Genomic DNA, 12,534 nt, shown 5'->3' on the forward strand with positions numbered 1-12,534 from the left:
CGTGTTTATCAACACCGTTTGGCCTCCATTGACTTACATTACCTTGCGAATAAAGAGATAAAAACTTTGAAAAAAAGATGGTAGAAAAAAGTAAGGAAGAAATCCGTAGAGAAATAATAGGTCAAAACAAACGACAAAAACAGCGACAAAAACTTTTGCCAAAAAATGTCATGTACTCCCTGCAGTCCTCCAAAGTACCCCTAGGGGGACATGTACCCCCTGCAGTCCTCCAGAGTACCCCTAGGGGGACATGTACCCCCTGCAGTCCTCCACTGTACCCCTAGGGGGACACGTATCCCCTGCAGGCCTCCAGAGTACCCCTAGGGGGACACGTACCCCCTGCAGTCCTCCAGAGTACCCCTAGGGGGACACGTACCCCCTGCAGTCCTTACCCACATTTGAGAAACACTGGCCTAAGCAATAAACAAGCTGTTTGTCTAATGTTGCCGACTGTCGTTTCGGCTTTTTTTTATGTATCGGTTCAGGACCGGTATTGGAAAAATCCAAATGATACCCAATCCTACTTATTATATCTACTACTTAATATATCTGACCAGACATTTAATGTTAGTTTTCAGAAGTTGCCCATACCCAGCCCTATTAATAACACCACATTTACACCTATTTAGTCCCGATGCTCCACTAACTCCTTGTTTTTCCTCCCTAACAGATAAGATCGTACCTCCAACTTTCTCAAGGAAGTTGAAGGATTGCAACACAATCTTTGGAACAGCTGGAGAGATGGAGTGCAAAGTGTCGGGCTCCCCACCTTTCACCATCTCCTGGTACCACGATGGGGAGGAGATACAGAGCGGACCCAATTATGAGATTTCATTCAGCAACAACAGCTGCACGCTCAAAGTGTCCACGCTGAAGCTGTCCGACTCCGGAGTGTATAAATGTAAAGCTGTCAACAAGGCAGGATCCAGTGAAACCACGGCCTCCTTGGTTGTCAAAGGTCAGGAACTATGTGGAATTTTGTTGTGTTTAAAAGAGTGATAGAATGATTATATAGGCTATTTCACACTGTTCCTTAAGGTCTCCTAATAGGGTATGTAACATTGGTTGGGCTGAAAATGGCCCGAGTGCTGTTCTATGCGCTCTGTGAAATAGCCCTAGAATAAAACAAGAGGGGAGAGGGATGGGGCTGCTCCTCAGTCACAGAACAGAAGAAAGAGGAGACCACAATACTGTCGTCGAGGGGGAGCAGCCCTTCACCTCTCTGCATGTGCAGAAGCACACAGGCAGGAAGTTAGAATGGGAGAGAGGACAGGGTGCTCTGCAGCTGCCAGTCCCATTGAGTGCGGTTGGCCATGTTGCTGGGACCGGCAGCTCGCGGTGCTCTGTACCCAGCGCACAGTCACCTTTTCTGGGGTAACTAGACCACCAACTACAGCCGACTTGATGGAGCTCCACGTGTGTGAAAAGTGAAGCATTCCCCGTACAGCCTGGAACACAGCATTTACGACCGTGGTTCATTTTCAATATCCTTTAAAAAACTTCCAAACTTTCTTCTTTGTAATTCCTTTGGAAGTGCAAGCTAAACTCGCAGTCGCGCTGGTCTGTATGTAAATTTTGGGGCGTGACAAAGGTAGAGACCAGAGCCAATTAAGGTACAGCCACAGAGTTGACGTCAATTATTAGCTTCGTTGGGATTTGCAAGTTGTGAGATTTGCAGAGGAAAGAGGTATCAATGGGATTTTGGGGTTCTTCTGTGTATGTTCTATTTACCCTCCAAACTGTCATTATTCAACTATGATGGGGTAAAATCGGTTTTGCATTCTATCACCCCTTTAATAAGTAGACACGGTGTCCATTGGCAGGAATCAATGGATGGATTAATGCTTAACTTTTAGCATGGGAGTTAGATAATAGGGGTGGGAATCACCAGAGGCCTCACGATACAATATTATTGCGATTTTAAAGATGCAATATTCTGCGATATATTGCAATTTATTACCTTTTTTCCCAACTTTCCCAATTTCAAATGATGTCCCCAAAAGAAAACTTTGTCAACATCTGTTTTATCTAAAAAGATACATTTCTCTGTTTGTTCATCTCACTTCAATTTTATTGCTGCAAAATGGGTTTGTCAAGCAGACAAACTGACCAACACACATAGAATAAAAGATTAATACTTGGCGTCTGTGTATCGATACAGTATTGCCACGGAAAATATTGCGATACTATGCTGTATCGAATTTTTCCCCCACCCCTATTAGATAAAAGATGGCACCATGTTTGATGATTTACTGTCTGCTTCTACCCAGAACCTCCGTCGTTCGTGGTGCCGCTGCAGCCGGTGGACGCCATGCCCGGCTCCAACGTGACTTTCTCCGCCATGGTGAAAGGCAGCGCCCCCCTCAAACTGAAGTGGTTCAGAGGAACCAAGGAGATCCTGCCGGGACGGGGCTGTAACTTCTCCCTGAAGGATAACCAAGTTCTTCTGGAGCTGCTGAGCGTGGACAGATCTCACGCCGGAGAGTACACCTGTCAGATCATTAACGACGCGGGAAAGGAAAGCTGCCCCGTTAACCTCACCGTCAAAGGTCTGTTCTCCTCCGTTATGTAATCATTCAGATGTAAATCTTGTGTTGTCTTCCTGTCGACCATCCGTCTGGTTTCTCTGGGTAAAAAAAAAGTCAAATTTAACCTTTTTTTTCAGTGTTTTGGTCGTCTTTTTGCCACTTTTTGTCCATTTCTTCTACGTTTTTGTCACTTTCCCCAATGTTTTAGATGATTTTGTCAGGGATATTTTTTTAATGTTTTTTTTCTCCGATGTTTTTGAAGCTTTTTTTCAAAATTCATTCTTTAAAAAAAAAAAAATTTCAATGCTATGTATTGAACACCAAACACCCAAATTCAATGAAAGTAGTGAACTGATCATTTATTTAACTTGTGAAGAACTTTGTATGGAACCATCCACGTTATTTTTTTTTCTGGACACACACTGTAAACATACTGGACCAAGCTTCCGGGTCTGAAAAGCCAAGTCAACGTTTTTGTCGCTTTTTTCGACATTTTTGTAGTTTTTATGTGAAGTTTTTGTCCGTTTGCGTTTTTGTCGCTCTTTCTGAAGTTTTAGGTACTCCTCTTTTTTTCAACGTTTTTGTTGCCTTTTCATGTGTGTGTATGTCGGTGTGTTTTTTTATCTTCTTGTGTGTGTGCGTGTTTTTGTGTATCTCCTCGTGTGTGTGTGTGTGTCTTTGCGTATCTTCTCGTGTGTGTGTGTGTGTGTTTGTGTGCGTGTCTTTGTGTATATTCTCGTGTGTTTGTGTGCGTGTGTGTGTCTTTGTGTATATTCTCGTTTGTGTGTCTTTGTGTATATTCTCGTGTGTGTCTTTGTGTATATTCTCATGTGTTTGTGTGTGTGTGTGTGTGTGTGCCTCTTTTTTCAACAGTTTGTCGCCTTTTTTGACGTTTTTGTCGCCTTTTTTTAAGCCCATACTGTCTGTGTGTTTGTTTTCTGATACGTTTCGTTGTGGAATAACCTCTGTGTGTGTGTGTGTGTGTGTGTGTGTGTGCGTTTGTGTCAATCAGAGCCGGCCACCTTCTCCAAGAAGCTGAAAAACGTGTCTGTGGAGAAGGGCAAACCGTTGACGCTGGAGTGCCTGTACACCGGGACTCCTAAAATCACAGTCAGCTGGTACAAAGACGACCAGCAGATCTTCGCGTCCTACAAACACAACATCACCACGACGGAGAGCTCCTGCATCCTCGAGTGTCTGAGCACTGACGACAAAGACACCGCCGGGAAATACTCCTGCCAAGTGTCCAACGATGCAGGAAAGGACACGTGTGACGCAACCGTGTCCATCCTCGGTCAGTTCGACCTTTTTTATGTGTCATTTTGGAGAGATGTTACTGTTGTTATGGATGCCTTTTGGAGCAACACATTCTCACTCCCATCTCGTACAATACGGATACTTAATCAGGTGCCTTTGTCGTTGTCGTTGTGACGCTAAAAGTCTCCTTTAGCGTCATATAACGCGCTTTATCACAACGCGCTTGGTCAGGACTATTAGTGTCCCTTTTGACGCAGTTATGTTAAGGAAAAGGTCGTGGGTGGGCTTACGTTTCTGTGACTCGCGAGAATACGCTTCCGTGACTCCTTTATAAAAACCTTGTAATGGTAGTGAGCAGATAGTGAGGAGATGTTTTTTTACAGTGTGTTCAGGGGACAGGCAGCTAGCAGATAGTGAGGAGATGTTTTTTACAGTGTGTTCAGGGGACAGGCAGCTAGCAGATAGTGAGGAGATGTTTTTTACAGTGTGTTCAGGGGACAGGCAGCTAGCAGATAGTGAGGAGATGTTTTTACAGTGTGTTCAGGGGACAGGCAGCTAGCAGATAGTGAGGAGATGTTTTTTACAGTGTGTTCAGGGGACAGGCAGCTAGCAGATAGTGAGGAGATGTTTTTTTACAGTGTGTTCAGGGGACAGGCAGCTAGCAGATAGTGAGGAGATGTTTTTTACAGTGTGTTCAGGGGACAGGCAGCTAGCAGATAGTGAGGAGATGTTTTTACAGTGTGTTCAGGGGACAGGCAGCTAGCAGATAGTGAGGAGATGTTTTTTTACAGTGTGTTCAGGGGACAGGCAGCTAGCAGATAGTGAGGAGATGTTTTTTACAGTGTGTTCAGGGGACAGGCAGCTAGCAGATAGTGAGGAGATGTTTTTTACAGTGTGTTCAGGGGACAGGCAGCTAGCAGATAGTGAGGAGATGTTTTTTACAGTGTTCAGGGGACAGACAGCTAGCAGATAGTGAGGAGATGTTTTTACAGTGTGTTCAGGGGACAGGCAGCTAGCAGATAGCGAGGAGATGTTTTTTTAAGTGTGTTCAGGGGACAGGCAGCTAGCAGATAGTGAGGAGATGTTTTTTTACAGTGTGTTCAGGGGACAGGCAGCTAGCAGATAGCGAGGAGATGTTTTTTACAGTGTGTTCAGGGGACAGGCAGCTAGCAGATAGCGAGGAGATGTTTTTACAGTGTGTTCAGGGGACAGGCAGCTAGCAGATAGCGAGGAGATGTTTTTACAGTGTGTTCAGGGGACAGGCAGCTAGCAGATAGCGAGGAGATGTTTTTTACAGTGTGTTCAGGGGACAGGCAGCTAGCAGATAGTGAGGAGATGTTTTTTACAGTGTGTTCAGGGGACAGGCAGCTAGCAGATAGTGAGATAGGGCTGTCAAAATTGCTCAAAAATAACACAGAATATTCGAACATCTGGTTGCGCATGCATCCAAGGTGGCGCGCGACATCGTGACGTCAAAATGATGTCATATCCGGCTGAACCGAGGTCGCGCACGGCTCTTCTTTTTTCAGCGGCGCGCAACAAAGCGTAAACAGGAGCCTGAACGAGTTCACCGACTACGTGATGCCAGGACTCTCAGAGTGACTGCAGGTCTCTCAGGTAAACTCACCGGGTTAAGATGAGCTCTTTTAAGGTGAATGAAAGGCTCGATCCAACCAAGTAGCTCATCCAATCAGATTGAAGCATTGAGGTCAACGCTGCTGCCAGTTCTGCCGTGGTTTACCTTTTTCTTCTTCTTCTAGTCCGTAGAAAGGGCAGCGTCGGTAGCCTTTGCTCATTAGCGCCACCTCTGTTCAGGAGAAGACTGCAGCTAGTGTCGCGAGCACCAGCGCAGGTGTAAATAGTCACGGCGATCTCAGGATGTCACATTTGTATGCGCCAGCTGGGCTGCGTCCGGTTAAGCAGACAGCCAGACAGCCTCTGCTACCGCGAGCGTTTTTTTTCCACTTTTTTTTTTTTTTTTTTTTTGTATTCGAATATTAATTTTCACCTTCGAAATTTGTTTTTTTAAAATGATTCAAATATATATTCAAATTTAGAATATTCGTTGACAGCCCTATAGTGAGATGTTTGCTGTATGTGACAAAAACAAGGTTGTAGCCTAAAAAACGTGTCACATCGCTTAGAGCCCCTTTAACATTCCTTCGGCTCAGGTGCTGAACCTAAACCTTGTAATGGTGGGGGAAACCCCTGGGTTATTATGACGTGTTTTGTGCTGTTTGTGACCACAGAGCCGCCGTACTTCGTGGAGTCCCTGGAGCCCATGGAGGTGACGTCCGGCGACAGCGTGTGTCTGAAGTGTCAGGTGGCGGGCACGCCGGAGATCAAGGTGGCGTGGTTCAAGGCGGACGGGAAGATCCGGTCCAGCCCCACCTGCAGGCTGGAGTACACCAAGGGCGTGGCCTGTCTGAAGCTCAGCAAATCCACCAAGGCCGACATCGGAGAGTACACCTGCAGGGCCGAGAACCAGATAGGCTCCGCCTCCTCCACCTGCAGACTCAGCGTGGCAGGTAAACAGGCTGAACATTCACATCGGTGGCGTTTAAAAGGTCACTTTTGCTGTATCTCCGAGGTTATTTTTCACTTGTTAATAATGACATGAATCCTAAACGTCAGAATCAGTTTCAACACAAGATGCTCATTTCTAAAGCTTGTTGTTTAATTTTATAAGATTGAAAAGATTCAATAATTTATTGACAAAACAACCACAAGTTGATCTGGAATTTGTTTTACTGCACTCATCAAAAACACAACATGTAACACAAACACAATGACTGTACAGTAACAGTACAATAAATACAATAATGCAACCACATGGCTCATGCCCTTAAAGTCTAAATGCATGTGCTTATTTTTATCTTTTTGTCACATTATGACTCACTGTGAGCTCATTTTTCACTCTATCTGCAAGTCTGGCATCTCACAATAACAAAATACAACCATGGCCAGAAGTAGCCTGGTCCTACCAGACTCTGGATTTCTTTATTCGATTAGTCATTTTTTATGCTTATTCATGCTTAATTACTCATTTCCAAGAAACTTCTGAGCACATTTATGGTAAACACAAGATCTAAAGTGGTGCTTTTGCAGGATTAATTGTGGAGAAACTCAGTTTTACAGATGGTTAATTAACTACATTTATATTGTGCTTTTCTAGTCTTAACCACCTCTCAAAGCACACAGCTCTGTCAATTACATCAACTAATCGATTAGTCGACAAAATCCTATAAGTGTTAGTCGACTAAGGAGTTCTTTAGTCGAGCACAGCCCTAGTACATACTATTTCTCACCAAACTGTGATAACTGTGATTAAATTCAGTATATATATATACGTCTGCCGTATGTTGCAAATATTTTTCTAGATCCGCCCCTGCACAGGTAGAACACAGTGTTGTCAAACCTGTGGTTACTATGACCATACCTTTTTATAACTACCTTTTCCTCCGTCTCTCTCTCTCTCTCTCTCTCCCCCCTCCCTGCAGAGGCCAAAACGCCCCCGTCCTTCCCGAAGAAGATCACCAGCCTGCAGCAGACCGAGGGCCAGCCGGTGCGCTTCGAGTGCCGCGTGGCGGGCTCCTCGCCCGTGGACGTGGTGTGGCTGAAAGACGGCAAGCCGCTGCTGCCGGGAGACGACTTCTCCACGCTGTACGACGACAACACTGCCGCGCTGCAGATCGCACGCGGAGAAATGAGGCATTCTGGGGAATACACCTGCGTGGCCACCAACAGCGTGGGCTCGGCCTCCTGCAGAGCCAAACTCACCCTGCAAGGTGTGTGTGTGTGTATGTATGTGTCTGTGTGTGTGTCTTTCTGTGTCTTGGTGTGTGTCTGTGTCTGTGTATGTCTGTCTGTCTTGGTGTGTGTGTGTGTGTGTGTGTATAAGTGTGTGAGTCTATTTGTGTCTTTCTGTATATTTGTGATTGTGTGTGTGTGTTTGTGTTTGTGTGTGTGTCTTTGTGTATCTTCTTGTGTGTGTGTGTGTGTGTCTGTGTGTATCTTCGTGTGTGTGTGTATTTCTTCATGTATCTTCTTGTGTGTGTGTGTGTGTGTGTGTGTGTGTGTGTCTATGTGTATCTTCTTGTGTGTGTGTGTGTGTGTCTTTGTGTATCTTATTGTGTGTGTTTGTGTGTGTGTGTGTGTGTGTGTGTGTGTGTCCATATGTGTGTGTGTATGTTGAATTCTGGTCTGAAAGGGTTTTATGTTGACATGTTAACTCTATATTTGTACCCTTTATGTACATATTTAGTTATGTGTCAGCACTATGAAAGTGTTTATTTTAAACGTGCAATCCTATAACGGATGAGACACGTAAATAAACAATTCATTCATACTGCAGGACGTTCAGTAAATTAACAGGTTCTTCTGTTTAGTTTGAAGAAGATTTTCTCAACCTCCTCCGGCCTGTGAGCCCGTTCTTTACATCCCAAAATCACCTTCACTGGGCTTTTGGTTTCACACGGAAAAGCAGAAAGGGTGATGCTGATATCACACAAAGAATTAACAACACAGAGCAGTAATTACAGAAATAGAGAGAAGTAAAAGATGGAAAGGTTCAGGGCTGCAGCTAACGATTATTATTATTATTATTATTATTATTATAATACTACCCCCACAATAATCCTTTTTGGGCCTCTCCAAAGTTATGTCTCTTTTTTCTCTACGTTTTTGGCACTTTTCCCAATATTTTTTGTGACTTTTCTGATATTTGTAGCCTTTTGACTTTTGAGTTTTTTTTATCAACAAGGTTTTTGTCTCTTTCTTCAAATTCTTTCTGCAATTTTGTTAATGTTTTTGTCTCTTTTCTCAATCCATGCAGACATGTCCCAGGACCTCCCTAGATAGTTGGAGATCTCTACCCCCACCCCCCATGTTGAACCCAAAGTTATGCCCTTGCCCGAGGCTCATGGGTATTGTAGTATTTAGAGCAGTCTGTCACAAACACATAATAGTTTTATTTAAGAAACATTAAATATGTAGTCATCTGCATACGGTTTGAACCCACACGGGGCAGCGAGCCTGAGGTTGAGAAACTCCGTTTGTAATAAAACTCTTGTGATGGTAAATCCAAAGATCTTCTGTCAGGCAGTCCGACTGTTGAAATGTTTCCCTGTAAAGGTGTGTTGTCTCATCTTCCTCCCGCTCTTTTCACGGCTTCTGCAGAACCGAGATACCCACCGGCCTTTGACAGGAAGTTGTCGCCACAGGAAGTGACGGTGGGCGACAGCATTGAGCTCGAGTGTCACATGACCGGCTCTGCCCCCATTAAAGTCACGTGGTCCAAAGATCACAAAGACATTCGCACTGGGGGGAATTATAAGATGAGCTGTGTGGACAACACGCCCCACCTGTCCATTCTGAAGGCCGATAAAGCCGACACGGGACGATACTTCTGCCATGCCTCTAACGACATGGGGAAGGATTCTTGTTCCTCTGACATCACGGTCAAAGGTATTTTAACCCGGGCCACACCCACCTAGCCCGGGCCCTCTCTTCTTTAACACTTTGCCCCCTTCTGTTGCTGTTCTGTGCTGCCTGCACAATCCAATAACATGCGCATGATAGATAGATAGATAGATAGATAGATAGATAGATAGATAGATAGATAGGACATTTTAGGCATCCAGTAGCTTAGACAACCAAACAACAAAGTTTTCAAACTAAACATACTTGAGTAAAAGTACAATTACAGATTTTTCTATTTTTTTTAACTAATAGTACAGAAAAAAAACTACAATTCTCCCTGCACGATCCGATATGTGCATAAATATGTAGACAGTCACAGGAAACGTGACGGTTTCCCTACACTATTTGTATCACGCATGCGTCGAAACACTTGACGGCGAGGCGGCAAAACTGGTGGCATATTTTTGTAGGCTTCATTTTATATTATTCGTTTTTGTACTTATTGTCACTGATCCAAAACCGCATATGAACTTCTGTGTACTACGCCTTGGCGACATTGTTATTTTTGTTACATGTAGTGCTACCCTGGGCAAAACCTGACGAACTTCCGGCAAATTTGAGATTTGCTCTGCAAGTCCGTCTGGCCAAGAGCCCATTCAAGCCCATTTCCAATTTTTCCAAATTGAGCCACCGATCACAACTGTTGAGGCGGGCTTTACACGCTGACGATAGCGCAGCGACAGGGAGCAGCTTCTTGTTTACATTCAACATGACGGCCACCGAACCCATTGTTGCCGCTATCGCTGCTACGTCACACACCAGATCGTTGCTCTGATTGGTTAAAGGACTATCCAATGCGCCCAGAGGCATTTGAGCGGCATCCGTTGGTGACGCCTCTTTGGAAATGGGCCCTTCTTAGTTACAACTGAGAAGGGTCTGGTGTCTTCAGGCTAATGTAACGTTGGGATATTGTGTGTCTTTAAATGTAGCTTACACTATACATAACGAGGTGTTTACATGGTTGCCAATCCAAAATAATAAAGGAGCTGTTACATGTTACATGAACATAGTACAACATTTTGGTTACATATGGAATGAAGTCTGAGTCTTTCTGTCACTGCAAACTTTCAGTTTCCTCCACACTCCCCACGGTGCAAAGGTGCACAAGCGTGGAACAGATCGTGCAGTGTCGTAATAGGATTATCATCTAAGCATGCGCGAACATCTTGCGAATGCGCATGTCGGATCGTGCAGGCAGCACAGATCGTGTATCCACAGGTATTGTAACCCGGGCCACACCCACCTAACCCCGGCCCTCTCTTCTTTAACACTCCGCCCCCTTTCATAGGGCGTTTCTTTTCTTTCTTTTTGCGGAGGAACAGACTTCCTCTCCTCACCGGCCGCTTTCTTCCCTTGTTCTTCTTTTTAGAGCGTAAAAACCCTCCGGTGTTCACCAAAAAGCCCTCCGAGCACATGGAGGACACGGAGGGCAAACTGGTGAAGCTGGAGAGCCGAGTCAGCGGCTCGCAGCCCATCGCCGTTAGCTGGTTCAAAGACGACGAGGAGATCCGCAGCTCCGACCGATACGACGTCAGCTTCAAGAGCAACGTGGCCGTGCTGTGCATCAAGAGCAGCCGGGTGGCGGACAGCGGCCGGTACTCGTGCCGCGCCGCCAACGAAGCCGGGGAGACTTCCTGTGAAGTCACGGTGGGAATCTCAGGTGGGTTTACACCAAGCGACAACTCTCGGACATATAAAAGTGCAGCTAAGCAAACGCTGGAGCTCTTTAAAGCTGCGTTCTTTTTAATTTCCAGCAGGGGGCGACTCCACAGTCTGGCAAACTTCTTCTCTTGTTCTTTCTTGTTTCTTTCTCTTATTCTTTTACAAGATAGTTTTCCTAATATCTAAGTAATAGTTCAGAGTCGTCTGTTGTTATATTTGCTGTTTTAAAGTTCTGTAGAAGATTATAATGATGTTTTATATGTTTTAGTATTTAGTTCCTGGACTATATTATTTCTTAAAGTGATGGTTTGGAGTAATTTTCCACAGGCAAGTGTTATTTGCATTAACCTCTGGTGTACTTACAAACTTTACAATCCATTGATACTATAAATAAAATTGAATTGAATTGAATTGTTATATGAGTACATAACCTATTTATACGAGTGTAGAAGTTTGGTATCATTTCGGGCATTATTAGTGGGGTAAATTACGAAATACAGAATTGGATCCATTAGCGCCTGCACTAAGCTATTCAGCTGATAACACTAACTCTCCCAATGTTCGACCCAGCTGAAGAAACCTTCTGGGAGGGTTGTTTGGCTCGAGGTGCAAAGGACCCTAGGGTGAAATTACTCCAAACCATCACGTTAAGCAAGTCCAGTTGAGTTTCCTGAGCTCTGACTCCAGAACAGTCTGCAGAAATAAAACGCGCCTCGTCTCTCCGGCAGAGTCCAAGAAGCCTCCGGTGTTCGACGTCCCTCTGAAGCCGCTGACGGTTGCCGAGGGCGACAAACTGAGCCTGAGGTGTCACGTGTGCGGCTCCCCGCCTCTGAAGATCCAGTGGATGAAGGACCGGAAGGATCTGACGGCGGCCGGCAGCACCGCGATCAGCTTCTCTGACGGGACGGCCTGTCTGGAGATCAGCGCGGCCTCGCGCCACGACGCCGGGGATTACCTCTGCAAGGCCACCAATGACGCCGGCAGCGAGTTCTGCAAGGCCAAAGTCACCGTCCAAGGTGCCAAAAACTGTGAAAAGATACAGATCTTTTGTGCACTCAGACCAGCGATTGATGTATACGCTGTGTTGGTTTATAATAGGTCTTCGGTTGCTTTCATATCTACCTTGTTTGGTCCGTTTGAACCAGCGGTGTTAAACTCAGTTTCACTATGGGCCATTAGAATCACATCAAGGGCCAGACATGTAGAGTTTATTGTTTTCATGTCATCAAAAAAGTCAAATATCTTTGACTGTATTATTGCATGTCTCCTATAGTCTTCTCACTGACAGTTTGGTCGACAAAAACTGGGCAGGCCAAAAATGTACCGTGAACCAAAATATATATGGGGGCCGGATCAAAATTTGTGGGGGTCCGGATTTGGCCCGTGTGCCTTGAGTTTGACACGTGTGTTTTAAACGAACCCTGGAGCATTTGGTCAGAAAGTCCAGTTGGTTTGGGGCGGTGTAGTCTCGCATGTCCAGACCTTCCTCTACAGCGCTGCGCAGGAAGGTCTGGCTAGTCCACGCAGCATTCCTGGATGGGAGAACAACGTGCTCTGGTTTATTGGCATTTCTTTAAACCAATCACAATCGTCGTGGGCAGGGCTA

General features: G+C 45.2%; 1 protein-coding gene across 1 annotated transcript in view; it reads left to right on the forward strand.

The window, feature by feature from the left end:
- The window catches only part of LOC114564194 (titin-like), a 380,077-nt gene that overhangs the window by 127,604 nt on the left and 239,939 nt on the right, over positions 1-12,534 (forward strand). The window contains 8 exon segments of the mRNA XM_028591428.1: positions 671-958; positions 2,271-2,549; positions 3,541-3,822; positions 6,035-6,313; positions 7,286-7,573; positions 8,964-9,251; positions 10,636-10,926; positions 11,657-11,944. Of these exon segments, the coding sequence (XP_028447229.1) occupies positions 671-958; positions 2,271-2,549; positions 3,541-3,822; positions 6,035-6,313; positions 7,286-7,573; positions 8,964-9,251; positions 10,636-10,926; positions 11,657-11,944 (2,283 nt within the window).

Source organism: Perca flavescens, chromosome 11 (genome assembly GCF_004354835.1).
Source record: "Perca flavescens isolate YP-PL-M2 chromosome 11, PFLA_1.0, whole genome shotgun sequence".
NCBI classification, from domain to species: domain Eukaryota; kingdom Metazoa; phylum Chordata; class Actinopteri; order Perciformes; family Percidae; genus Perca; species Perca flavescens.